The sequence below is a fragment of the Prunus dulcis genome, chromosome 7 (genome assembly GCF_902201215.1).
Source record: "Prunus dulcis chromosome 7, ALMONDv2, whole genome shotgun sequence".
Lineage (NCBI taxonomy): Eukaryota > Viridiplantae > Streptophyta > Magnoliopsida > Rosales > Rosaceae > Prunus > Prunus dulcis.
In genome coordinates, this window is record NC_047656.1 from 16294332 (window position 1) to 16321976 (window position 27645).

The 27645-nt window shown below is 37.4% G+C and overlaps 8 protein-coding genes across 9 annotated transcripts in view; 6 read left to right on the forward strand and 2 right to left on the reverse strand.

Annotated features, from left to right (window-relative positions):
* Positions 1-19716, forward strand: LOC117634451 (bifunctional nuclease 2). Of its 2 annotated transcripts, none has more exons than XM_034368576.1 (10): positions 1-12; positions 17053-17366; positions 17669-17881; positions 17974-18026; positions 18109-18165; positions 18446-18511; positions 18594-18695; positions 18890-18999; positions 19081-19172; positions 19313-19716. In XM_034368576.1, the coding sequence occupies exons 2-10, from the start codon at positions 17108-17110 to the stop codon at positions 19363-19365; spliced, it is 1005 nt and encodes a 334-aa protein (XP_034224467.1). In that variant the 5' UTR covers positions 1-12; positions 17053-17107; the 3' UTR covers positions 19366-19716. The 2 variants fall into 2 exon arrangements, with proteins under 2 accessions (XP_034224467.1, XP_034224468.1); XM_034368577.1 differs by having other exon boundaries at positions 18594-18665.
* Positions 99-701, forward strand: LOC117635466 (uncharacterized protein At1g76070-like). The gene has a single exon (XM_034369777.1). The coding sequence runs from the start codon at positions 99-101 to the stop codon at positions 699-701; it is 603 nt and encodes a 200-aa protein (XP_034225668.1).
* LOC117634447 (phospholipase D delta) lies at positions 2257-8694 on the forward strand. Its single transcript, XM_034368571.1, has 10 exons — positions 2257-3597; positions 4196-4312; positions 4437-4631; positions 4895-5194; positions 5322-5390; positions 5496-5643; positions 6130-6278; positions 6681-6842; positions 7552-7752; positions 8140-8694. The coding sequence occupies exons 1-10, from the start codon at positions 2653-2655 to the stop codon at positions 8431-8433; spliced, it is 2580 nt and encodes an 859-aa protein (XP_034224462.1). The 5' UTR covers positions 2257-2652; the 3' UTR covers positions 8434-8694.
* On the forward strand, positions 9485-13164 carry LOC117634452 (serine/arginine-rich splicing factor SR45a). Its single transcript, XM_034368578.1, has 8 exons — positions 9485-9584; positions 9678-9697; positions 10688-10816; positions 11379-11402; positions 11535-11634; positions 11753-11902; positions 12501-12570; positions 12671-13164. Exons 1-8 carry the CDS (start codon positions 9582-9584, stop codon positions 12907-12909), a joined length of 735 nt encoding a protein of 244 aa, XP_034224469.1. The 5' UTR covers positions 9485-9581; the 3' UTR covers positions 12910-13164.
* On the forward strand, positions 13629-16618 carry LOC117634450 (ankyrin repeat domain-containing protein, chloroplastic). Its single transcript, XM_034368575.1, has 7 exons — positions 13629-14401; positions 14729-14805; positions 15040-15138; positions 15235-15333; positions 15422-15520; positions 15610-15708; positions 15963-16618. The coding sequence occupies exons 1-7, from the start codon at positions 13678-13680 to the stop codon at positions 16059-16061; spliced, it is 1296 nt and encodes a 431-aa protein (XP_034224466.1). The 5' UTR covers positions 13629-13677; the 3' UTR covers positions 16062-16618.
* The window catches only part of LOC117634453 (thiosulfate sulfurtransferase 16, chloroplastic-like), an 18830-nt gene continuing 8237 nt past the window's right edge, over positions 17053-27645 (reverse strand). Inside the window, exon 7 of the mRNA XM_034368580.1 lies at positions 17053-17076. The gene's annotated coding sequence lies outside the window, so the exon portion shown is untranslated. The remainder of the gene's footprint in view (positions 17077-27645) is intronic.
* Positions 20061-22098, reverse strand: LOC117634449 (ammonium transporter 3 member 1-like). Its single transcript, XM_034368573.1, has 3 exons — positions 21496-22098; positions 21105-21390; positions 20061-20734 (listed from the first exon to the last, which is right to left on the reverse strand). The coding sequence occupies exons 1-3, from the start codon at positions 22096-22098 to the stop codon at positions 20214-20216; spliced, it is 1410 nt and encodes a 469-aa protein (XP_034224464.1). The 3' UTR covers positions 20061-20213.
* LOC117634448 (serine/threonine-protein kinase STY17-like) overlaps positions 27246-27645 on the forward strand; it is a 5917-nt gene continuing 5517 nt past the window's right edge. Inside the window, exon 1 of the mRNA XM_034368572.1 lies at positions 27246-27632. Coding sequence (XP_034224463.1) covers positions 27436-27632 — 197 coding nt within the window. The 5' untranslated portion in view covers positions 27246-27435. The remainder of the gene's footprint in view (positions 27633-27645) is intronic.

Genomic DNA, 27645 nt, shown 5'->3' on the forward strand with positions numbered 1-27645 from the left:
CTCTCTCTCTCTCTCTCTCTCTCTCTCCCCTCATATAAACACACAAGTATACAACAAACACAGCTAGAAGAGCTGCAAGAACAATTAAACTGAAATCAATGGAGAAACAATCAGGACTCATTGGGAGCCGAATTCTGAAGCTTTTATCAAAAGCTGCACAGCCTGCAGTCACATACCACAGCCCACCGCCCAGCCCTAGAAAAACCTCAGGTCCAATGATATCACTCATTCCCTCTGAGGCCAGAAGGAAGCCCAGGAATGGAATTACTTTTGGTCCAAAAGAACCCACTTCTCCAAAAGTCTCATGCATGGGCCAAATCAAGGGCAAGCAGAAGAAGAAGAAGAAGAAGAACCAAAGCAAAAGCAAGTCAAATACTAGCAAGAGGGCTTGCCCTCCACCACAAGAAAGCACCACCTGCAATCTAGTTTCATGTGTTCCTAAAGAGGTGAAGAAAAAGACATCAAAGGGTTTGCCCAAGGAAGCCCCACCAAAAGAAGGTGATAAAAATGACAATAATCACCCTGATGGTTTGGTGGGCGGCTCATCTAGAGGTCCAGAGAGAGCGCCTTCTTTGGGTCAGATGAGGAGCTTTGCAAGTGGTCGTGGTGTGCTGGCGGATTTTGATTTGATATTGGAGGTTCATGATGATCAATTGGGTGATGTGAAAAATAGGGTGGGTGGGGATAGTCAAGGAGATTGATGTTAGTATGGACCAGAAGAAAGAAGTTACTTTGAGGAAAAGAAGGACCATTTCTCCTCATCCAAACCCTCTTCAATTGTAAAAACACGTGCAAAAAAATTAATCAATGTTTATGGGCTGTTTATGATAATTGTTGTGGCAATACTGATCAGTAACTCTTGAGAATTTTTTTAATCAAGATGGTTTTTCCTGCAAACCATACAAACATTTGAAGAGCTGTTCAGCTGACTGGTGGTTATTGTCCTAGAGGGCTCTGTGGCTGCAATTTTAAAATGCTTGACACTTAAAAAGAGTTCAAATTCTTGCATTATTTTTACTGGAAATAAACCAAGAAATAAAATTCATCTTTACAAGATACCAAACCCTTCCTTCCTAGGGCAGCTGTAGCATCAGAATTTTAAATGGCGGTGTCTTCAAGCCATCCTTCACGTCAGCAGCCCAGCCAGCCATGTGGGTTTCTATATTTCTGGAATAAAGAATTGCATAAACATGAAATGATGGAAGGACAGATATTTTGTGTTTGGGATTTGGTTTGTTGCTCAATGAGGAAATAAAATAATTATTTTGTGAAGATTATGTTTGTGACAGTGAGAGTGAGGGTAGGACATCTTTCCAACTAGACTGATAATGATTTGTGGGCAGTAGGGTAAGATGTAGGTAAAATAAGTAAAGCAACTTGAGGAAACTTTCTACTTTTCCATGATTCTCTTCTTTTAAACGTAAAAGTATTCAAAAGTTGGATTTAAAATCTCATAAGGAATAAATAAGTACCTAAGAGTATCTCTAATTGATGTGTTAAAAGTGTTATATAGACATTTAACGATTAAAAATAATATCTCACATCACTCCAATCGATGTGTTAAAGCCGATGTGAGATGAAGGCTGAAGGTTGAGATGTTATTTTTGACATCTCAAAAGAAAAATGTCAAATGAATATTTTATTATTATTATTATTTAAAAAAATTAAAAATAAATCAACACTAAAATATAATAAAATAATAATTTAATTTGACATATCAAATGGAGTATAAAACTGTGTAAGATGTCAAATTGCCCTATCAACTATCAAATTTAAATTTGATATTTGATATTTGAATGCTCTAATCGAGGCAGAGTTAATTAAATATTAGGTTATGACACTATTCCTAGAGTATGCTGATTGCATTCTGACCGGCAAAAAGGATACTAAATGGAAAAAATCTTTCTTGTAATGGAAATAGCAAAAAATAATATTCTCGTTGTATGAGAGTTTCTCTCCAACTCCTGATATAAAAAAAATGGTAATTTTCCGACATGACTCGATTTGGCAAACATAAACAATCTGATTTTACTGCAAACACATTTATCTAACATTATATGGGGAAAACAAAAGTTGTACTTTTCTCATTTTAAAATTATTCTAATATGTATTAATATAAAAGATTTTAGATGATTTCTGTTGCCTTATATTAAAATGGGTTGGTGTTGATTGTCACTATAAGTAGTTGGTGGAGCCACAAACTCAATACAAAATGGAAATGGAAAGATGGGTCCGGTCCATATGAAGTATGAACATGTTCTAATTGTTCATGGGTCTCACTCCAAGTATCCAAACCAAAACAATTATTTCACCCAACCAAATATTTTTTGCATTAAAAAAAAAAAAACCAATTTTTCATTACAAAATTTTTGTAACGGACACTAACTCCCCACTCCACACTCATCCCCTTCCCTCTTTTCCTCCGTCACTCACAATCTTCTCTGTCAATATTATAAGATTTCACGAGATTTAAAATCCCCAAAAGCCTCTAGGCGCCATGAGGTCTCTGAAACTCCTCTGTGTTTCTCAAGCAACGCCAAACCCATAAACCCAGTTTTTTTTGTCGCTATTCAAACCCCCCAACCCCAACCCTCTCTGAACTGCGGTTCGTACAGTGACCTCCATCCTCCGGTGCCACGTCACCCCGCCGCAATGGCCGAAATGACGTTGGAGGTGGTGACCTACCTGCACGGCGACCTCGACCTCCATATCATCGAAGCCCGGCGGCTGCCCAACATGGACCTTGTCTCCGAGCGCTTCCGCCGTTGCTTCACCGCCTGTGACACTATCACAATCCCCCACTCCTCCCACTCCCGCCACACCGAATCCGACGGCGGAGAACACAAACCCCAACACAGCCGCCCTAAGATCATCACCAGCGACTCCTACGTCACCGTTATGGTCCCCGAGACCACCGTGGCCAGGACGCGTGTCATAAAGAACTCGCAGAACCCGCAGTGGAACGAGCACTTCTTCATCCCCCTGGCACACCCCGTAATTAACCTCGAGTTTCAGGTTAAAGACAACGACCTCTTCGGGGCCGAGCTCATCGGCACCGCTAAGATCTCCGCCGAGAAAATCGCTACCGGAGAACTCATATCCGGGTGGTTTCCCATTATCGGGTCATCGGGGACGCCCCCGAAACCCGACTCGGCGATCCGGATCGAGCTAAAGTTCACGCCTTTCGAGAAAAACCCACTGTACAAGCATGGTATAGCGGGCGATCCGGAACACAGGGGTGTGCGCCACACGTATTTCCCGTTGCGGAAAGGAAGCTCCTTGAGGTTGTACCAAGACGCGCACGTGCCGCATGGGCTGCTGCCGGAGATTGAATTGGATGGAAGGAAGGTTTATAGGCCTGAGAATTGCTGGGAGGACATTTGCTATGCGATTTCGGAGGCTCATCACTTGATTTACATTGTGGGTTGGTCTGTGTTTCACAAGGTGAGGCTGATTCGAGAGCCCACCCGACCGTTGCCACGTGGCGGCGAATTAACGCTCGGAGACTTGCTCAAGTACAAGTCTGAAGAAGGCGTGAGGGTGTTGCTGTTGGTCTGGGACGATAAGACCTCACACGACAAGTTCTTCTTCAAAACGGTCACAATTCCAAACCTGCATTGTCGTTTTGAATTTGGTTTTTGCTTATTATGAATATGTCAATCATTTTCAATCTGTATGGTTTGGAATCTTTTAGTGGTGTCTTTGATTGTAAATAGGGATGGATAATGGTTACCCATTGGCCCAAATGGGTACCTATGAGTTGGTGGTGATAGTGGTGGTGGCTTTGGTAGTGATGGTGATGGTGGTTGGTTGGTACCCATTGCTCATCCAAGTGCATACTGCAACCTATGCAATGCATTATATGGACTGAAATGTAAAGCCAGAAAAAGAAAAGAGAACAGAAGAAGAGATCCCAAGTTGGACTATTTTATTCCATTTCGGGTAATGGGGTGTTAGAGGGGTACTTAAGTAGTTAATTGGGTTGGTTTCACACCTTCTATTACTCTCCCAGACTTTTGGACTGTAGCATATCTGTTCAGTAGTTCATCATCTTTATTCAGTTATGCTGTTTCCCTCCCCATCTTACTAGTGAGATTACAAATTTTTAGTGCATTGTGTAATTTGTCAAGATGCTTGTGCAAGTATGTGAGGTCATGGAAATTTGTTCGTAATGTGAAGTTCGGATTGGTTGCAGGCAGGAATGATGGGTACACATGATGAAGAAACCCGGAAGTTTTTCAAGCATTCATCTGTTAATTGTGTTCTAGCAACTCGCTACGCCAGCAGTAAGCTTAGCATTATTAAACAACAGGCAGGTTTTGGACGCCCTTATTTGCGTGATTCAGCAAGCGTTCCTTTACTTTCATGTAAGATTTTGCTTTCCACTAAGCTGATCAACTTGCTGAGTCTAACTTGCATTTTATGGGTTTGTGCAGGTTGTTGGAACCCTCTTTACCCACCATCAAAAATGCGTTCTCGTGGACACACAGGCACATGGTAATAATCGCAAGATAACAGCATTTATAGGAGGTCTTGATCTCTGTGATGGTCGTTATGACACACCTGAGCACAGACTGTTTCGTGATGTTAACACTGTATTTAAGGATGATTTTCATCAACCTACTTTTCCTGTAAGTAATTGGTGATTTGGTTATACAGTTTATTTCTGCATTGTTTCTAACATCCATAACAATTGGGATATTATTTAAGACCCTGTCATGATTTTCCTTGTCTTTCTTGTTTCTTTCTAATTCACTCACGTACTAGCATAATTTGTATATGATATTTTATTTTCAATGATTACTCAAGATCCACAAAATGAGGTTTGTATTCCTTTAAATAGACTGCTAAGATGCATATCTTTTTGGCTTTTTGTGTTTTGTTCCTGTACTAGGCTGGAACCAAGGCTCCAAGGCAACCATGGCATGACTTACACTGTAGAATTGATGGGCCTGCTGCGTATGATGTTCTTATAAACTTTGAGCAACGTTGGAGGAAAGCAACACAATGGAGAGAGTTCGGACTAAAAAAGAGGGCTTCACATTGGCATGACGATGCTTTGATAAAAATTGACCGCATCTCATGGATACTTAGTCCTCCACTATCTGTTTCAAAGGATAGAACAACTATTCCAGAAGACGACCCTGCTTTGTGGGTTCAACGTGAAGATGATCCCGAAGATTGGCATGTTCAGGTTGGATGATGAAACTTTCTTTCACTCTTTTTGTTATTTTCTGTTTCATTCAATATATATATATATATATATATAAAATAAAAGAAAAAGGAGAATCAAGCTGGGTATATCTTTCTTTCTTGTGCAGATTTTTCGGTCCATTGACTCAGGATCACTGAAAGGATTTCCCAAAGCCGGCCCTAATGCTGAGGCCCAGGTTTGTGTTTGAATCCCCATCTTCCTCCCCCTTCTATCTTTCTTCCTTTTAATACTTTTAAATGTGTGGACAAAATCTGATCGTTCCTCTTGATTGTAACTGCAGAATCTTATTTGTTCAAAGAATCTGCTAATAGATAAAAGCATTCAAACAGCATACATTCAGGCAATCAGATCCGCTCAACATTTTATATATATTGAAAATCAGTATTTTCTTGGTTCATCATATGCATGGCCAGATTATAGAAATGCAGGTAAGCTGACAATATGCTGAGCACTGCATTATGATGCTTGTTTCTAGGAATTTTTTTTTTTGGGGAGCAAAACTTTTGCTTTGCGAAACAATGCATCATGGGTATTATTTTATGTGCATAACTGCACTTGAAATTTATGGGTTCTAGCATTCTGTGCATGGGAACCAACTCAACTTCCACACACCCCTCCCCCTTCCCCAAGTACAAATCTTTTTTTTTCCTAAGTAATTGCAATTTTTATTATTTACTCCATAATTGACTAGGAATATTGAAAATTTGCATCTTCATTCTATATCTGTCATTGGCTTTAAATTAGCCTTAATGACCCAAGACTATGCACCTGCCACCTAACCACTTATATTTTTTTCAAATTCACATTCTTCGGTTTGAAAAATATAAATAAAGTAATTGTTATTAATTGATACTAGATATATGCTTTCCTTGCATTCAAATTTATCTGAATATTTTCTTTCATGGTGTGAGCAGGAGCTGATAATCTTATCCCAGTGGAGTTGGCATTAAAGATTGCTAGCAAAATTAAAGCTAAGGAGAGATTTGCGGTGTATGTTGTTTTACCTATGTGGCCTGAAGGTGATCCAAAATCTGCTGCAATGCAAGAAATTCTTTTCTGGCAGGTATGTGATTATATATTATGGAAATGCTTATACACGGGAAACACATGTTTTGGTAAACTGGAACATTAAGATGGCTGTAATGTTCTTCTAATGACTATAAACAGCGATGGACTTTTTGCTTTGACATCATTGATTCTCTTTGCTGGTAGCTTTTTTTTGAGCTACTCTTTGCTAGTAGCTTGAATAATACATCATCTGTTGTTTGGTTTCCAATCAATGGGATTGTTTTCTTTGAAATTATTGGTTCAGAATTATTACTTTTGTGTTGTTCATCGTAGTATTGGTATCATGGTATCTATTATTAGATGTCAAGGACAAGGAACTAGTGAAAGTGTGTAAGAATAAGAATGGAAAGGACACATAGAAGTTGCTTTCTGACTTGTGCATGTTTACTTTGTGCAGAGCCAGACAATGCAAGCAATGTATGATATTGTTGCAAAGGCACTAAAATCGGTGCAGCTTCAGGACTCACATCACTCACATCCTCAAGATTACCTCAATTTCTATTGCCTTGGTAACCGGGAAAAACTTTCAGAGGAAACTTCAAATGACAATGGTGCTTCGGTAATTATTTGAGAATAATTGTCTTTCCAACTGCTTTGTCTTTATCACTCAGTGCTAGCTTCTTGGTTGGCATAAACTAAATAGTAGGCCCTTAATCCGCATGGCTGAGAAATTCATGGTTTCCAACTACAATTTTCACAATATATTCACTTAATCTCTCTCATGCTTTCAGCTTTGAGATCTTAGTATATGCAAAATCCATGCTGTCGTTTTCTGTAATTAGCATGTACTCTGTGGGACCTTGAAATTTCAAAATATGTATCAAGATCAGTGCGCAAGACAGTAGAAAGATTTCCTTTATCCTGTTTGGTATATTTGGAAACCCCAAATAATTAAAGGTCAATGTCACGATCTGTCACATTTGCATTATTCTAACAATGGGAAGGCACAAATATTTTGTTAATGTAGATTATTCTAGTAGTTGTAGTATGTTACACATTTTAAGGCGAAAGCTCTATTTTTACTTATTTTAAAGTTTGGATTTTCGTTTTTGGCCATTGTTACAGATTAAATGCATTCACTTTTGTATTCCTACCATGCCAATGACCTTACGTGTTTTCCTGAGATTCACCATTAGTTCATCTCATGCCTCACAGAGGATAAGATGACCACTCAAACTTAGATCTTTAAATTCATTAGATATCTGCTTTAATATATTGTCTGCGAGAACTTTTCAGATGTTGGCCTTCATAATAAAATTTTCTTTCAGGTCTCCGATGCATATAAATATCAGCGGTTTATGATTTATGTTCATGCCAAGGGTATGGTAGTAGATGACGAGTACGTAATACTTGGATCTGCCAATATCAACCAAAGATCAATGGCTGGTACCAAAGACACTGAGATAGCTATGGGTGCATATCAGCCCCATTACACTTGGGCTGAGAGGCGGAAACATCCATTTGGTCAGGTATGCCACTCTATAATTTTTCTCGTGTTTTGGCAAACTTCTTATATGAGGCTCCTTTCTTGGCTGATGCCGAGGAGGATATTTATGAGCATGAGCCAGTACCTTCAGCTTCCGAGAGACTTCATGAGCACTAGCTGTTATAATTGTTCTCGTCTTGGTTCAGAGTAGCGGTTCCTTTGCTTTTTGCCCCTTCTTTCCATTGTTTTCCAAGAACAAGTTCAAATGCATTTAAGAAACTTCACAGAATCCCCTTGTGGTCGAGTTTATTGAATATAGTTATTTAACTCCCGGATTTAGAATTTGTTGACAACATAAAGAATTTGCCTTTTTTCAATTTCTTTTACACTTACGTGCTTTAATTAGACATCCAATATTCTTTTCATGCAGATATACGGATATCGAATGTCACTTTGGGCTGAGCATCTTGGTAAAGATCCATGCTTTGGAGAGCCAGAGAGTTTGGAATGTGTGAGGACAGTCAACGGGATTGCTGAAGAAAACTGGAAGAGATTCACATCTCCAGATTTTACACAACTGCAGGGTCACCTTCTGAAGTATCCTCTGCAGGTAGATGCTGATGGGAAGGTCGGCCCCCTTCCGGGACATGAAAATTTCCCTGATGTCGGCGGTAAAGTAATTGGAGGTCATTCTGCCACACTTCCTGATACTCTCACAACATGATCTCTCCAGAGTCTTATGTTCATACACGATTCGTTAAATAAAATTGAAGCGATACGTCACCCGGCCTCCGAGTTACCAGATCAACCTAGTTGCTGTTTCTTTCTTGCTGATTCAGTCCGTTTCCTTGTTGATTAGATTCTGTGAATTTGTACTGTAACTGATGCATATGTGCCAACATAGTTGAAAAGATCACTCTGTGAATTTACACACAATGACTTGGAAGATTAGATATTGTGAATGAAGATTTTTCATTTCTTTTTCTGTTTTTGTACTAATTGGTTGAAGTTCTTAAGGCAGTTGCATTATATATTTTTATTCCTGTTCCTAATATGGATGGCAAGCAAGCAGTAAAGTGAAATAAACCAAAGTTACTTCCAATGAACCAAAACTCAACCATAAACTTGACATTAAACCATGCAATAAAAAAAAATTTAAAAATTGTTCCCTCTAAATTCAAATACTAACCAAATTTATTCGTGATAATAATCAAATTTACTAGTCTAGTATTTTTTACGGTAAAAAAAAATAATAATTCCTACTTGATAGATAAAAGAGAATCAAAATTTTCCTAATTACCTTAATAAATAGAAATTACTATAAGAAGAAATATTTTTACAAAAAATTTCTCCCACCGAAAAGTTTATCGTTCAATCAAATTTATAGGTTAACAAATTAAAAAAGAAAAAAAGAAAAAAAAATGGTTATATATAAAGCAAAATGCAGAGAATGGTGAAACATTCAAAATACCAGAAAATGTCCTTAGTTAATGCAAACATTAAGAATTGAAATTATTAATTAAATGAGGATAATATAGTAAATTCACACATTTCATATTTAAAAAAATTAAAAATAAAAATAAAATCAGATAATGAATCCTATTTTTACGGAACACAACTACCTATTATTTTTTTAATTCTAAAATAAATTTTAATTTAAAAAAAAGAAAAAGCAACCGCTGCTAGTTTAACATAACAAATATGTGCCTTCAACGTAGGAGATTATACCCCTGACATATATATAATGTAATTTCCGGTTTACATAGACAATAGATACAAAGTGGGCTTTTCCCCTTTCAAGAAAGCTCATTGACCACAAACCCTAATACCTCGACTTTGTTCTCTAGGGTTCTTCGTCTTTGCCCTCTGCGAATGGTAATCTCTCTACTTACGTGATGCTCTGCTGCTGTTGCATGCTTGAGAAAGCTGAAAGATTTTAATGCGTTTTTCTTTTTACATTTTTTGCAGGCGGATTCTCCTCGCAAAAAGTAAGCCCTATAATTTATATTGCTGTTTTTCAATTTCTGGGTTGGAATTGCATCCTAATATATATTATGTATATTTGTAGAAAAATAATTGCCTTTCAACATACTTGTTGGGTCGAGGCTTTCGATCTATTGGTGCTGATACTTTTGCTTTGTGTCAGTGTATTGGAGTTATTGGAATTTTTATTTGACTATGTTTGGCTATTGAAGCTTTCTTTGTCTGTTTTTTGTGAGCCACTTACCATCCGTAAATCATTTTGTCAAAATCACTCTCTCTCTATCTTTCTGTTTTTCTTATAAGAAAGGAAGAACACAAATTCCCTGTTTTAGGATTTTCAATCTTAGCTTCGATTTTTAGAAATACAGTCATAGATATGCGAGCGGGTAAGGAAATCATACGGTTCTGCTTATATGCTGTGCCGTAGTCCGTGGAATATGTTCTACGGGCAATCTGTTTATTTGGGAAACCATCCAATGCGGCAACTGTTCATACATGCGAGGTTTTGTCTTTACCATGTAGGTCTAGGTGGTGTAGTTTTAGAATGGTATATGCAAGTTATGTTTATGCTTGGAAGTTTTCACTTTGGAACTATAGAGGATAAAGTCACCCAGAAGTTTTATGTTCAGATTTGTTACTTTTTCCATTATGTTTTGCGGAACGTTTTAAATGTCTTATTTAGTGGGGCGAAAATTGTTGAATTGTGATACTAATGAATCAGGGAGACTCTAGTTAAATATGTGGTGTTCATATGATTCCATTTGGGGTAGTTGGTTATGATCAACATGGCTTGCTTTCTCATTTTTCACACTGAGACGACCATTCTAGGGTCTGGTAATAAAAGCATTATAGGTGAATATTATCTTTTAGAGCATATTAGCTGTGAGTTTCTTTTCATTATGAAGATTCACTATGTGGGAAAGTGTTTTGTGCTGTTTGGCTCTTATTTTTTGATGTTGTTCAGAAGTTTTATGCCATACATATGTGTAAATCAGGTACTCACGATCCCCTTCTCCGTGGAGAGCTCAGTCCAGGTCCAGGTCCAGGTCTTGGTCTAGGCCTAGGTCAAGGTCAAGATCCTGGTCTAGGCCAAGGCAGAGTTCTCACTCTAGAAGTCGTGGCAGGTTGGTCTTTACTTTTTTTGTTTAAATGTGTTGTTCATGTTTATTAGTATCAGTGTTTTTAAAAGGCAAAAACAAGCACTCCATGACTCGAGAGCAGGGTGCCCAAGGTGTTTCTTTGTTGCATGACACAGTTTTGCCTAGGATTTGAAGAGGAAAATTAATACCCCACTTAGAGCCCCTTTCTCCCTCCCCATAAAACCTGAATAACCATAACAAATAATTAGAATATCTTGGTAGTCTCTAACCCACAACAACCAAGTAGCTCTCAGATATTTTTGGCCGCTCTAAGGTGGTTTCCTGCAGATTTATATTTCTTAAATTTCAATAATTCTCACCCCTGAAGGCTTACACCTCAATGCCTTGTGGCTTATGCCTCACTTGTGAGGCACAAAACACCTCACATTATGCCTTTGCATTGGAAAACATTGGTTTTAGTAACTTTGGTTTTGAAAACATTGATTTATTAATTTTAGTTTTAAAAATACTGGTTTTAGTAACTTCAGTTTTTCTGCCATGTGGCACCAATGATTCTTATAAATGGTTGGCGTTTTTTTGGGTGCAGATCAAGGTCCAGAAGTCCTGGCAGGTTGGTGTTAATTTTGGTTTTTCTTTACAGGAGCATATCTGTTTATAAAGTTGACAGTGGTCAAACCTTCTTTCGATTTATGACACTGATATTTTTCTCTGGTGCTCATCTAAGTTTTGTTTTATGTGGTAGGCCTGCTGCTATAAATCCTGGAAATACACTGTATGTGACTGGCTTATCAACAAGGGTCTCAGAGAAGGATGTTGAAAGGCATTTTTCAAAGGAAGGAAAGGTGCTTTTATTATTTTCTATTTTATTTAGTGAAAGTTTTTTATTGCACTAACTATTCCATTATTCATGGTATAGTGATGAATTTTGCATTTATATATTCTGCTTGCCTTATTTCACAGGTAGCCTCATGCTTTCTTGTTGTGGAGCCCCGCACTCGAATTTCTCGTGGTTTTGCCTTTGTTACTATGGACTCTGTTGAAGATGCTGAACGGTGCATTAAACATCTCAACCAGTCAGTTCTGGAAGGTCGATACATCACTGTTGAGAGGGTAATGTGATTTTCATACATTGATAAACTTTAAACCATTTGTTTTGTTTTGTTTTTCTTGACTTGGCGGTTTTCTGGTTATATTCATAACTCACTGCGTCAGGTATGTTGGCAGCAATCACAGATGATGAGTTTATCCATGTCAACTTTAGTGAAACAGCTTGATCAATGGCAAGCTTAAACAGCTTTTCAAATGCGCCTGATCAACTAAACATAGCAACTATATTCCAACAACTATACAACTTCAGCATTCACTTTCAACTCTCAACTAATCCACGGACATTACCAACAACTTTCTAATGAGGCTTTTATGGTATTTCATAACTGGCACTCATTTTGTGGACACTAATCGTATCACATATGTGCCTGGATATCTTGTGCTTGTTTCTGTGTCCAGATTTCCCACTTTATTTAGTTTCCTCTTAAGTTTTCTTTATCAAATATATATTTTTAAATCCGATCAAGTTTAAAAAATAATGTTGCTTGTGGATAGATATATTTCAGTTCTTCAAATTTTGTTAATAATTCTTGTATGATTAATTTTGCTAACTGTATAATGGAAATTTCAAAGAATTAAGGATTTATATGTTTATTTTCAGTCTCGGAGGAAGCGGCCAAGAACTCCAACACCTGGGCATTATCTTGGGTTGAAAAATACTAGAGACTATGGTATGCTTAATATGCTTTCCTATGTAAATAATAAAAGTGCAGTTGTCTCACTGTTGTTTGTTTGCCTATATCTCATATTTTATCTCTGTATTGGTGACAGGTTATCGAGGTGATGGGGATCGGGATCGGGATCGGGATCGGGATCGGGATCGTGGTAGGTATCGTGGGGGCTCAGGTCGTGATGACTATGGATATCGGAGGTCTCCAAGGCGCTCACCGTACAGAGGTGGCCGTGATTATTCTCCTAGGGGTTCACCTTATGGCGGAAGATCTAGAAGGGAGAGGTCTTATTCTCCCTATGGCAGCCCTGAAAGGAAGTATGCTCGTGGCTCTAGATGAGTGTGTGTTGTTATTTCCTGTCCAACAAAATTTACAGACTAAGGGACAAAATGTAGCAATGTAATGATTGTGTTATGAAGTCTTAAGTTCCTCTGGTTTCGTTTCTCATGTTGTTACTAAATAGTAGGATTGCTGGTTTGTGCCTTTGGACATGGGAATCGATATATAATATGTGGCTTAGCTCATCTCCAATTTTATTCTTCCCTGTTTGTACACAGTTTTATGTGAAATTTGAACTATGAGAAAGTTGGTTTCGATCTTGCAGAAAGCCTAACCAACGGTGCAAGTTTGGCCAAAGAAATTGGCTCTTTTACTTTTGCGGTCTTGATGATTCTCACCTCGTTACTTTTCCTAGCTTAGTTAAATGTTGTTAAGTTAGTAGCCATGCTTTTCTTCCAAAGAAAATCCCAGTTGACCTCATCTTAAAAAGTTCGAAGGTTACAAAGGACCACTAGGAAAGGTCTTAATAGGAAAGGTCGTCTTTGATTCGAGTACGTGAGTTTAGTACTATCACCCTCTTAATAAGAAAGGTCTTAAAACATAAAAAAACAAAAAAGATTTAAAGGTTTGGGCTAAAACGTGCTTTCGGCGCAATCAATCTCAACCCAATAAAAGCCATAGGCCCATAGCTGGTTGCCTAGGTGATAATCAGCAATCTGGGCCTAGCCCAACTATTAATTCTACAACTTATCATCCAAAAATGAAGAAGAAACAGATAACTCCTTGTTTTCATTTTGAGGGAAGCTTGCGCTTAGCAAGTGCAAGGCCATGTCACTCTCTGTAAACCCCCAATCCTCTAAGCTTTTCTCTCTCCTCCCCGCCAAACCTCTCTCTCTCACCACTGCACTTCACAAGCTCGCACCGCCCACAACCATAAAGTTTCAGAGAAAATTACACACACTCTTACCCTCTGTTAACTCATCTTACTCCATTCAAAACGACTCTTTCGAAGAAGACCATGTAATCGGTGACTGCGTTGTCTTCGAAGAAGGCATATTCGACGACCCTTATCTCCAAAACAACACCAAAGTCGATACTTTTAACCCAACCAAAGCAAAACCCAGAAAAGCTATCGATGAAATTGGGTCTGAGAACTTGGTTCCGGACCAATGGAGAGAGGTACAAGCAGAGATTAACATAACGAAGAAAGAGAGGCGCAAGATAGCTCAAGAAGTGCAGTTTGGTACGAGGGTCGAGAAGCGGAAGAAGGGGTTAGAGCCCATAAGGGATTTGAATTTGGAGGAGTACTTGGCGTACAGAGAGGCCAAGTTGAATCAATTGAAGCCTCTTGTTTTGGATGACGCTTCAGGTTTGGCTCAGGTCGAGTATGCTGAAGCTAAGGAGTTGAAAGATAATGAAGGTAATGATGGGTCTTTGAGTGAGCGAGTGGCGCCTAAGAATCCAAGGTGGGCGGTTTATGGGAAGGGTCTGGAGGATGTTACTGAGTTCTTTAACAGTGAGCATTATGAGCCTGGTGCTAAGAAATCTGAAGGTGATTGCTTTCCTCTTTTCTCTGTTATATATTTATACTGAGCTTTCAGATGGGGCTGAGATTTTCTAGTATGTTCATGTGGGTTCTGTGAAATGCTGGTTTTAGCTTTGAGTTTTATTGAAAAGTAGTAAATTTTGGTATATAGGTCTAGGATAATGTAACAAAGTATAATTTTTTTTTTTTTTATACTGCAGATAATCAAGCTCTCTTTTAAACCAATTTTTCAGACATGGACAATTTTTCCTAGGTTGAACTTGAATTGGTCTTTTTTTGGGTGTGTTTGATGGATATGGTCTGTGAAATATTGTTTGTTGCTTGAATGAACAGGACCCCGAAAGTTGTTTACGAAAGAGGAGAAGGCTATGCTAAATAAGCGAAAACCTGATATAGCTGCTGCCACCTCTGTAAGTATCACTTGTGTTATGATCATTAATATGTGATGGTTTCTGTGTTTATTGTTAGATTGATTTTCGTTTTTCTCATTAGAAAATCATTCCTTAGTGAAACCCTTACTTGTTGTACCCTACGTAAATTTGAACATATACAGCTGCCCCCTCACACAATCACATTTTTGTAGTTCTAGTTCGATGAACTTGAAGGTTTTAACTTGATTTTGGTGTATTTGAAATCTCTTTCAGATCAAATGGCTACCACTTCACACTCTTGCTGCATCAGGAGAATTTTACCTTATGGATGCTTTATTGAAACATAATGCTGATATCAATGCTGTGGATAAGGTATATAAATGGCCACCTTTTCTATTGGAATGTTAACTGCAAAGATTGTTCTTTCCTTTTCATTCTTGATTTGAGCTTTGGTTCATTGCTTTCCAGGATGGTTGGAATTCCCTTCATAAAGCAATTCTTGGTAAAAATCAGGCCATCACGAACTATCTTTTAAGAGAATCAGCTAATCCGTTTATTCGTGATAAAGTGAGTAGATTACCTAGTGAATCTCCCAATCCAGTTTGGTTTTAGCGTTACTATTATTGTTCTAACTAAATGTTTATGTTGAAAACAGGATGGCGCCACCTTGATGCATTATGCTGTCCGAACAGCTTCCAGTCAAGCAATTAAAATTCTTCTGTTATATAATGTTGAGATAAACCTTCAGGACAATGTACGGATTATAATTTCCCATGCTTGCTTACACTTTGGTATGCAATATAAAGAAACAATTATTCAAAAAGTTTTACTTTGACTTTATAGGATGGATGGACACCATTACATCTAGCTGTTCAAGGCCGAAGAACAGATGTGGTGAGGCTTTTATTGATTAAAGGATCGGATAAGACATTGAAGAATAAGGTAACTTTTGAATGATTCCTTTAGCTTGTGTTTGTAGTGCATAAGTTTTCTGCATTTTGCACATGCTTGGTTGGATGCATGAAAGAAACTATGAGCGATTGCTTCTTGAACTGTCCTTCATATGATTTCTGCTCTCACGTGTCGTAGTTCGAGTACCTTATTGACATTCCGGTGTATGCTTTAGTTCTTATTGCTCTGACGTGCGACTGTAAGAATGATAGTTGATTGTAATGTAAGTCATCTATTTGTTGCAGGATGGTTTAACCCCTCTTGACCTTTGCCTCTATTCTGGTCAAGAAACAAGGACCTATGAGCTAATTAAGCTGTTGAAGCTTCTTCCAAAGCCACGCTAATTGGTTAATATTCGAACCACAAATATACCTGATCAGTGTTTCGGCTGCCCAAATGATCTAATGACAAGCCGGGGTTTGATCTATACCATAACTTTTACATAAAAGTTTCAGCATTTCAGATGATCATCCATCAGTCCAACTTACCAGTCACAAGAGCCAAGTACCAACCACAATATCAACCAGAGAAGGCCTGTAATTTTGTATTTGTTTGTAATTAAAAAATCATTGAAAATGAATTGTAGGATGCAAATTTTTTTTTTTTTTTCCTTAAATGAGAAAATCCCATTAATAATTTGGGCCGGTTCATGTTATGCTTGAGTCTGCATCAGCATGGCACATGCTCAACACAATCAAATGGAGCTTGACACGTACAGGCATGACATCTATGCATGAAGCAGAGTGTGCTAGAATCGTGGTGAAACAGAGTATCCTCTTTGTTTTTTTGGGTCAGCGAGTATCCTAAACTCTACGTCCTAACATTATGTCATGTGTCGTAACATTATTTCGTAATATTATGTAATACCTAGCGTTATGCCATGTGTCGTAACGATATGTCATATGTAAAATTCATTTTTAAAATCGTAACATCATATTGGATGGGAGATTAGAAGATAGGATTTCGGGAATAGGGGTAAACTCGTTCAATCACTTGAATTTTAAACTTGTTATACGCAATTGTTTTTTAATTCAACATCGATTTCGATATTTTGAGCTACAAATCTCTTGCTCGTAATCCTTTCTATTTTATTTGATCTCGAAAGGGAAGGGTTAGGTTGGAACAAAATTATAAAAATTAATTATGAGTTCGTCTAGTTTAATGACATTGACATATAATTAACTGGGGAGACAAGCACAGCATGGGCGTATCTTTGTCAAAATTCCCCTTGATAAAAGCGAACCGAAGTTGAGCCGGCAAATGAAAAGAAGAAAGCGCCATATTGTTGAAATCGAAAGAAACTCAACCAACTCTCTATTTTATCTGTTTCTTCAGCTCTCTCTCTCTCTCTCTCTCTCTGTACATTGATATTTCTTCTTCTTCTTCTATAATGATCGGAGCTCAATTTCATGTGACGGATCGCTCAGCTGCCATCCGTTCGATCCCAAGCACTTGGCCTGCTGCTAGTTCTGCTTCTTCCTCCTCGCTCCACTCGGTCTTCACGGTTCGATTAGGTTTCAGAACGACAAAACGGTGTCGTGGCCTCAAATCGATCGGCATTAGCTGCAACAACTCTTCCTCTCGTTCCAGATCCAGCAATGCCGATCACCACGATTACGATTATCTCCAAGCTTCTCTCCTCCTCTCAGGTCCCAACTCTCTCTGCACCACCTATGATCACATACAATTATGTTTAAATATACGTGTACGTATATTTCTATGTATCTATAATAACTTTTTGAATTGATTTTGATTTGATTCTGTTAAATTCTTACTTTTTCGTCCAAAGATGAAGTCTTTACCTATTTGTCCATATATTCTGTTGATTTTTATTGTTTTTAATTTGTTGGTTTCGAATGTTGCAGTGTAAAGTGAAGTAATTTGTTGCTAATTCAGTGATGGGGTGTGATGATCATCTTTTGAAGTTGTTGACTGTGTTAAATTAGTGCAGAAACTATATCTCACTACCGTATGCAAAAGCGAGGGTTTAAAGAAGAGACGAAATGGCAGTCCTCTGGTAAATTGCGTCCCTTTTCAGCTCAAGCAAACCGATCTCGAAACCTCTTTGATACCTTAGGCCGAAACATTCTCCAGCGTTTCCAAAATCCCACGATTTTTCTCAAGATTTCTTGTGATGGAGACTTTTTGCTTCCAATTGTTGTAGGTATATAAAATTATGTACAGGAATATAAGTGTAATTTGAAGTGTCACATCCTCTGGTCACCAACTGTAACTTATCTGATTTTTGTTTTTCAGGTGAATTTGCCATAGAAAATCTCATCGATGCCCAATGGGGAGATGAGAATGGGGTAACTGTTTGAGTTCTGTAATTATATCGGTTGCTTTCTTATGTAAAATGTACATTGACCCCCAAAACTGGTCATTCTGCAGGACTCCCCTGATCAATTCCAGTTTGTGAGTAATCTCGTCGACAAACTTGGTTATCAAGTATGTAGTTAATTTTTTTCCCATGTATTAATTACTTTCTGAAGGGCCGAAGGCTTTTATCATTTGTCCTTTTCCTGCTTTAGCTACTCAGTTTATGTTTATTGCATGTCTATAAGGAAACCTAATGATACTAATAACTAGATTTTAGAAAAAGTGAGTGGTGAGAAGGTATGTAAGCTTTTTTTCTTAAGAGGACATTCAGTTTTTTATCCAAGTTGATAGTGGGGTGTAAAACCATTCAGGTCATTCTCTTATTTTGTTGCTACCTCTTCAATTCCAGGTGAATATGGTGAGAATTACAGAAAGAGTGATGAATACTTACTTTGCCGGATTGTGTTTTAGCAAGGTGGTAAACCCTTGTGAGTTATGAACTAATATTTTAAGAAAGTGAAGCAACCTAATGACATCAAGGTTCCTATTATCTGCAGCCAGGGGAAAACGAGGTTTTTAATGTGAATGCACGTCCGTCAGATGCCATAAATGTTGCACATAGAAGCAAGGTAAATGTCTTTGTTGCACATAGAAGCAAGGTAAATGTCTTTCTTGCATTCATCAATACAAATGCTCATAGAGTTTGTGTCCATGCGTGTTCCTGCTTCTTCATGGGCATGAAAAAAACTGTTACCTTTCTGTTGAAGTTCGCAAGATCTAAAAATCTTTCACATGCACATGACCATTTCTTTTGAAACTACTGCTAACTTTGTGTGACACTTGCCATGTGCAGGTGCCCATATATGTAAATAAACAGATTGTCTTAACTGATGCTGTAAGAATCAGTTATGGGATGGGCCGAGTGCGTGATACAAAGTCTGTTTATGATGTATCTCTTGACAGGTATTGAGTTGTATTTTGTGCACCTCAAGTTTGTTTCATCATTTAATTTCTGGTTCTAATCTTTAGTTAAATTCTTTTCAGTGCTGCAGATGGTCCCGATTTTTTAATTCAAGAACTTGAGTTGGTTAATAATATCAGTTTAGCTATTAAAGAGGAAAGATATAAAGATGCAGGTATTTTATGTACTGCTTTTCTGACATACACAACATTTCTAGGTCACATTACTTCTTCTTTTCTTCATCAATTTGCTTCTGATTGCCTGATGGTTTTACATATATTGGATTATTTATCAATTAACGAATGGATCCTGCAGCCATGTGGAGAGACAAACTAGTCAAGCTTCGCAAGTCAATTCAAGGGCCTTAACCAAATATATAAGGTTAATCCGCTTCTAAATAAGTTGATGCTTCTACGCACTGTTGGCATAGCAATTCATTATGGAGATTCTAGTGCAAGGAACAACTTTATGCTTTATTGGATAATGAGAGAACTTTTAAAATATTGAATGTACAGCTACTGTAGAATATTGAATACTGCCCCCAAGTATGTATATGTAAAACCATGTACTCAGATGGATTCTTCAAACCATAAGCATGGTCAGCCTTCTTTGGAGATTCGTATCCACGGTTTGTAAATCTCAGCAAAGTGTTATATGACAAGAAAGAATGAAATTGCGTTCGTTTGAATCTAATTGAAAGAATATCTTGTTCTTTCTAAGATCTTTGATGTATTATTAGATTTGTGCAATGCTTAATCTACTGGTATTTTGAGCTGACATTTGAAAGCTTAGTGTACTCTTAATCCTTGGCAACTACAGCTACAATGGGGGCTGAACTCGAAATTCGAAATATGTCATCAAATTCTTCAAATTTCGACTCTTTCTTTTCTCTTTTTTTATTAATTCATTTTCCCAAATTACAAATTTAGCGTCTTCTTAACTTCCTTACCCAAGGGACAGATGTTTGTTCAACAATTGTCACTCCAGTAACCTAAGCTACACGCCACAACATGTATTTTAATGACCCAAAGAGTAGCCTTTGTATGCAAAAATGACCAGTAGCTATATTCTTCACCAATATGAACATGTACACTTTACAGACGAGAGAACAAAAAGATGGATTAAAATAGCAACCAGCAACGAGAGTTGCAGTATGCAATTTTTTTAACGACAAAGGTGGAGGCACTACAACTTATTAGAATTTCCACTACAAACTTTAATTCAGCAGTCTGCACATGGAAGGAATCCTTGGAGGCATCTGCCATCTGATCGGCATCTTCTCACCGTCTCCCCACAGAGCATAGGCTTCTTCTCCATGCGCAGCATCATCACCAATGTCAAGGTCCTCTTCCTTCATCCTAAGATCAACGATACGGCTGATCAAAATGCAAATCAAGCTTGTGACAACGACATTCCATACGATAATGAAAACTGCTCCAATGATCTGGTGCCCCATTTGTATGAGGCCATCTTTTGGTTTCCTATCAAGGATGCTGTACATTAAGCCTGGACCGTAATGGCTAGTCGGGTACATCATTCTCAGAAGGCTGGCTCGAGCAAAGAAGCCTGAGAGGAGACCCCCCAACAGGCCAGCCACGGCGTGGGTGTGAAAGGCCCCCAATGTGTCATCAACACTTTGGAAGAGGGCTGATCTTCTGTGCAATACCATCATGGTGTACCAAGGTATTGAACCAGACATTGCTCCCATTATTATTGCTGCCCATGGCTCCACAATCCCTGCGCAGGTAGATATTATTTGGTGGGATGCTGCAAAATTGCTTCTTCTTACTTTTTTAAATCAAAACTCAGTTCATAAACATTCATAACCATCATGTTTTTGTCTGGTTGTTTTACTTCAGTTCATAGAAAGTGACAAGCAGCTACCAAAAAACATGTTCTTGAAAGATATTTTCTACGGCCTTATGAAAGCAATGTTTATGCTATGTTTTCTTGCCATATATAATATATAAATGTTTCATTATCAACCTATTTGACACTACACTTTAAAACAAAATGGATGGGAGATAGTCTGATAACATAACATGTCATGCTTTTGTGCAAGAGAATGTCTTCATTCATTATGTCAATTGAGCAAGGACTAGTTTACCTGCACCAGGTGTGATGCAGACGAGGCCAGTGATCATCCCCTGGACCGCGCCGATCACGGAGCTTTTCTTGTACACTACCATATCAAGGGAAACCCACACCAAGAGGCTAGTGGCAGTGCATATATGGGTGTTGATAATGGCCAAAGATGCAATCAAGTTTGCTGCAAATGGAGAGCCACCATTGAACCCTGTCCATCCAAGCCACAAAAACCCTGCACCTCCCAACATGTGAATTATGTTGTTTGGAGGGAAATGTTGCCTGTCATGTGATTGCCTTGGTCCTACCTATATGATAGCAACATTCAATACTAAACCACCGCCAAAAAACAAAACAAAAACAAAGAAACAAGTATTATACATAGAAGGGTTTCAGGTGTCCATATCAATTACCCAATAAGCAGCAGTAAAACCAGCCACACCAGATGACAGATGAATCACATATCCACCAGCATAATCAATGACGTAGTTCTCAAGAAACCCTTTTCCCCAAATACTGAAAGCACCAACTGTGTAAGACAAGGTGAGCCACATTGGCACAAACAACATCCAAGCATAGAAGTTCATCCTCCCAAGCAAGGAGCCCCCAAGCAATATCACAGTAATGGCAGCAAAAACAAATTCATAGTAGACATAGTCAGCCATTGGAACATGAAAACCTCCATACTCATGGAGGAGAAACCTTTGGGTCAGAGCAAAAGCAGGCTTGCCCAATATTGGGCAAAATCTGGTACCAAATGACATGTTGTGAGCCCAAAGAACCCAACAGATGAGGACTGCAGCAAAGGCATATAGGGCCATGAAAGCTGAGTTTACAGCCCATTTCTTCTTCACCATGCTTCCATAGAGTATGACAAGGCCAGGAACACTCTGCATGCCTACCATGGTGGTTGCTATTAGCTGCCATCCATTGTCTCCTTTGTTGTTCCATCGTGGTGATGCTTCGTCTGGCAGGAGATTCACCGGGAGAACTCCGGAGTAATTGCTATAAGTCATCGAAAGTGGTATAGAGGAGGAGAGAAACTTTGGTGAAATTTTGGAATAGCTTAGCAGGAACGGCAAATATATAACAAAGTTATGAGTTGTTATTGCACTTTGTAATAATCTACAAGTTTGGTTTCTTGTAGAAAAGTATATACTGAACACTCATTGCTGGCTGATGTTACAGATTCAATTTGAAATTCTTAAAGCAGTAAGCAAGGTACCATAATTTGGGTGCACTTAATCAAATTAGTTTTGCTTGGCCTCTGTCATTTGAGTTGTTGTTGCACTAACATTCTGAAAGCAACTTTTATTAGAAAACCTCAAAATTTTGATACTGTTTGTCTCCACAGTCCACATTAGCAAGAAGAGTTCCATCAAATGGCTCCAAGAAGAGGCATAATTTGGATATTGGCATGGGTTTGAATATGGCAGCTATTGCTTGGTGAAAATGTAAGAATTTTTTTGGGTGCAAATTGATGGGATTTATTTTAAATTACGCCTTTGAATATTCATTTTTGTTTCCCTTTTATCTCTTTGTGAGTGATTTCATTAGCTGGGACTGGGAGCGTGGAAAGCTATGGCCCATGGTATATTCTGCTTGGCCTCACCTTGAGAAAGAATCACAACTTGCAAATTGTTTAGGAACAAATAAATAAAATACATCTTGCATGCGTTTGCTTTAGCTTTGAACGTATTGTTCCTTCCTCAAATTGCCTATAATGAACTGAGAGGCTTACACACACAACATTTACACAAGAATCAATATTAAAACTTAAAAAAAAGAGTACAAAAGTCTCTCAATTCTCCACACGAAACTTGTTGCTTTATAATTTATATGCATGGCTTAATCATGCAATATTTCTAATTTTTATTAAAAATATTTAAAAAAAGAAGAAAAACATCTTTCCAGCCATGAATTTCATGAACTGGGAAGATTAGACCACCAAATGAGATCCAAATTCTTCCTGACACTTGCAAACCTCCATTGATTTATACATGAAATTAAAAAACCAATAGAGAGAGAAAAAAAAAAAAAAGGAGGAAGAAGAAGAAGATTTAATGAAGGTTTCATTAATACTTGCCATATTTGTGCCAACAAAGAAGCATCACCACACACCTCCTAGCAATATAGAACCTGGACCTTTTCTCTCTGATCATGCTCCAACATCCTTGCCTCACTGCATACCCACCACCTCCACCTCCACCTCCAGATGAACTTGAAGAAGAAGACCCACCCAACCCTTTACGCCTCACTTGCTTTGATGTGAATTGACCCATAATCTGTCACCAAACCCTCCAAGCTACTTTGAAAAGACAAAAAAAAAAAAAAAAAAACCAAAACAGAATGATATATGGTACAAAGAATTGATCTAATTAACCCCAACCCAAAACAGAGCAAACCCAACAAAGATTTCTCATAAATTTTTACAGCTTAAACCTCAATTTGTTGCTTTGCTTAAGCAAGAAACTTTGAGATTTATGGTACAAAAGAAGTAAGCTAATACACCCCCAATCTAAACAGAGCAAACCCAACAAAGCTTTGCCATATCTTTGCTGCTCAGCCCACATCAGCCAGGGTTATAAAAACCCATAAGAAAACCACTTCATGATGTTCTTCGTGTCAACCACTTGTCTCTCTCTCTCTCTCTCTGACTCTGTTTTTGTCTTCTCTGTGTTTTTGTTTCCATGAATATTATAAATTGACAAATTAATTGCCAAAAAGCAAAGGTTTTTAGTTTTATTTTATAATTCTGCTGTTGTTACGTTTCCTCGCATAAGACGATCCATCCGACGGCGGTGGTTTAATCGAGACCACTCTTGCGGTTTTGTCGTCCACGTTTCCTGTTATGATTGGCTCATTACTCAACCGCTGTGTTAAGCAAAAGGTTTGATTGTTATATTGGTTATGGACTTTTTACTCGAATAATAATATTTCCTTTTAATTTTCAGCTCGAATTAACAATTCCTAGACAATTATGAGTTGCAGCAACCCAGTTGGTTTTGGAAAGGTAATTTATTGGGTGGAACAGCCTTTGTTTAGTTGGATAAAAGGTAATTTACATTAACCACTTCACGGTTAATCTAAAACAATAATATCAAAATTTACAACAACAAAAAAGAATTAATACGGAAAATAAATTATAAATGAATGTTTAGGTTTTCTTTCTTGCATTTAGAGAATTATTTGAAGAAAGGGAAGAAAAATTATAAGAGAGAATCAAAGGAGAAGAGTGGGGTCCCATAAGTAAGTCATTTCGGCTCCAGATTGTGAATATGCCCTGACGTTGATGGTGAGAATAACCAATCTCCCTCTAAATTTTTCTAAATCAAAAAGGACAAGAGTAAGGGTCATCCCACCATGGATGATGTTGCATAACAGCTTGTGTCGTTCATATTTTGTGGTTTAATCAATAAAATAGAATGCTTTTGAAAACCATAATTGAGATTTCTGAGGTTTTTGTTGTTAATAATAGGGCACTTTATCAAATAATTCCTACCAAATTCGAGTCTAGTAAGGGACTTTTGTTCCAATAAAATAAGTTAATTGACTTTTGTTTATTTGGGTCATGCACTGTGTTTTCTTCCAAGCCGCATATGCTGTTCACATTTCGATTGTCAAGGGCACGGCAATAATCCCCACTAGAAGAAACAGAAAAATATAAATTAGCAAATAACTTCAAAGTTCAACAATAGGCATTTGTGGCATCATCAAGCTACCTGTACTCTACAAACCCAATGGGACAAGTAACAACCAACATGACATGATCACCCTAAGGACCGACACCATCGTCTCCACCTTGTAGAACTACGAGATCACCCTAAGGATGCCTTTGGCATCTAGGAGTTGCAGACCGATCATAAAACCTTTTATTTTTCTCATAATTATGAAAATTTTACGTATAATTCGTCTCCTTACGCGTCTAGGGGTTGCAGATCAATCCTAAAATCCTTTATCTTTCTCACAAATATGAAAGTTCTACGTATAATTCGTCTACCATAAGGATTATCATATATAACACAAAATTTCTCTATCAATTCATTCAATCTTAACTTTTCGGTCTCTCATTCTACCTCGAGAACTAGAACAAAATACAATCCTCCCATTCCGCCTAAAATTTGAATCATTGTTCTTATTATGTATTTATTATGTATTGTGAGTGCGACGTGGTGCCTACGCCCAAACCGTATATCATGAAATATATATCTAACTAAAATTATGAATTCCTTTCTTGTCTTTCATGGGACAATCTCATAGGCCAATTTTGCCGCGTCCATCGCTTTCACTCGTTTTCAAAGCTCCATCTCAGCGTACAAAAAGGTGGAGACGTTTTTATTTTTATTTTTATTTTTTATGAGTAAATGATTTATTATACTTGAACAATTCCAGTTTGTATCCACAATTTATAATATTCTAACCTAATTGTGTTGATCCTACAAGAAAATCAACAATGTCATCGCATATGTAGGCAGGTCAATAAGAAACAGAAACGTCATCGATCAATATATTTATTTATTTGTTGCTCTCACCTGTCCAATGTTAGATTAGATACTAATTTTTATTCTCTTTAACGCATAGCATCAAAATGAAAATTAAATATTGTTCAAAAAATCAATTCAAGATTCAAAATTTTACTCTTTTTTTTTTTTTTTTTTACATTGGTAGGAAAGAAACTCTGAGATTTCGATTCAGGGTGCCATGTAAGACGAAAGGGAAATAGTCACAACCACGTGGTACCCCACTCGACAAAGATTCAATATTTGAGAGCTAACATAACAACATTGCTAATGAGGGGTTTTATTCATCATCCATATATAGTATATACCACAAAGTATTAACTCAATTTTAATTCTCTATTGAAAAATAATTTGATCAACAAGAAAATTAAAAACCAAAGTGAGAAAGACTTCTATATAAATCTATGATTGAATTAAAATAAAAATAGGAAATGTGAGCAAAGCAAGCAGATAGAACCCCAAAATGGAATATGCTTTAAAAAGCAGAGTAGGATGAGTACTTGTTCTTTTAAGGCTGCCCCATGAGCCTCACACAAACGACCAACCAATAGTTGATAGTACAATAGTATTAATTATTATTCATCAAGAATATTGAGCTGAGTTAGACTAACTAATCACCTACTTTTGCTATAATGTGTGTTGGAGCTTGGAAGGGTCAGTTTTTTTTTATCAAGACATTTTACTTTGTCTCTAACATTTTCAACTTGACAACTTCAAGGGTAACCAATTCAAAACAAACTAGTTATAATCCAATACAAAACCTATTACAAAAACTAAGCTTTCATATTTTATTGCAGCCAAATAAACTTATAAGATTTAGATGATCATCACTAAGCATATGGAGTCTATGGATTCTCAAAGACTAGTTCTAATTGATGAGTCTTGACTAGGCTAGTGACGTAACGATTATAATTTGAGTAGATCTCTAATATCACATTGGTATACCTCGAGGTATTATCATACATGAACCGGCTCATTCAAATAATTTTAAAGTTCCATATAAGGAATGAGTGAAGGAAAATTCCAAATTTGTCTTTTTAAAATAGAAGAAAATTATAATATAATAAAATAATTTTTTTTAAAAAATCACATTATTTATTTAATTTCTTGTGCTAGAAACCCACATTTTTCTTTAGAGATATCAATAATTTAAAGAATTAAAAAAAATCAATCCATCATTTTCTTTACCTTCCGTTTGAATGAAGAAATTGAAAATTACATATAATTCTAAAATGATAGAATTTAGATTTCCATAATTTTAATTTCTGGAAATTGAATATTTTAATATTTGTATTTATGTATGTCGAATTTTGTAAATGACACTATGAAATTTGTGAAATAACTCATATTTTGGGGGAAATTAAACTCAGAAATTTGATGCCCCAATTTCTACTATTTTTTCCGTCTGTTGCCAAATAAGAGAATTGTCAATTTCTTCTCTTAAATTCTCAACTTTTAATTAAATTAGTTATTTTTTCTCATCCAAACAGAGGATTAGGGATTGTGCAATGTGCACCATAAAACAAAATTAGTTTTTGCTAATAATTAATTAGCGGCAGTGATAGATAAGTCACAGATGAGTCAGCAGGCAGTGGACCCCTTGCTAAAAGCCATGGCCAAATGCAAAGAAAGAAAGAGAGAGAATCTTCTCCTTCTCTGGCTGCCTTTTTCCAGTTGAAGCTTCTCCTTTCTCTCTCTCTCCAAAATCTCCATCTCACTCTTCTTATTAATAGCTCTGACTGAGCCTGCAGAACAGTGCTTATTCTCCATTTGTAGTCTATAAATCCATTTGCAGATTTGGATTCGCTTCTCTCAAGCTTTGCTTCAGCTCCAATGGCTATTGATGAAGACGTAGAGAGCTGTGGCAGCAGAGCCGCTCTCTCGTCCCACGCTCAGCCTCGCCATCAGAGACAGAAGCTCGAGGTTTACAACGAGGTGCTTCGGCGAATCCAACAGTCCAATTTTGAGGAGGCTAATCTTCCCGGATTTGATGATCAGCTTTGGCTTCATTTCAATCGCTTACCTCCTCGGTATCGTCTTAAC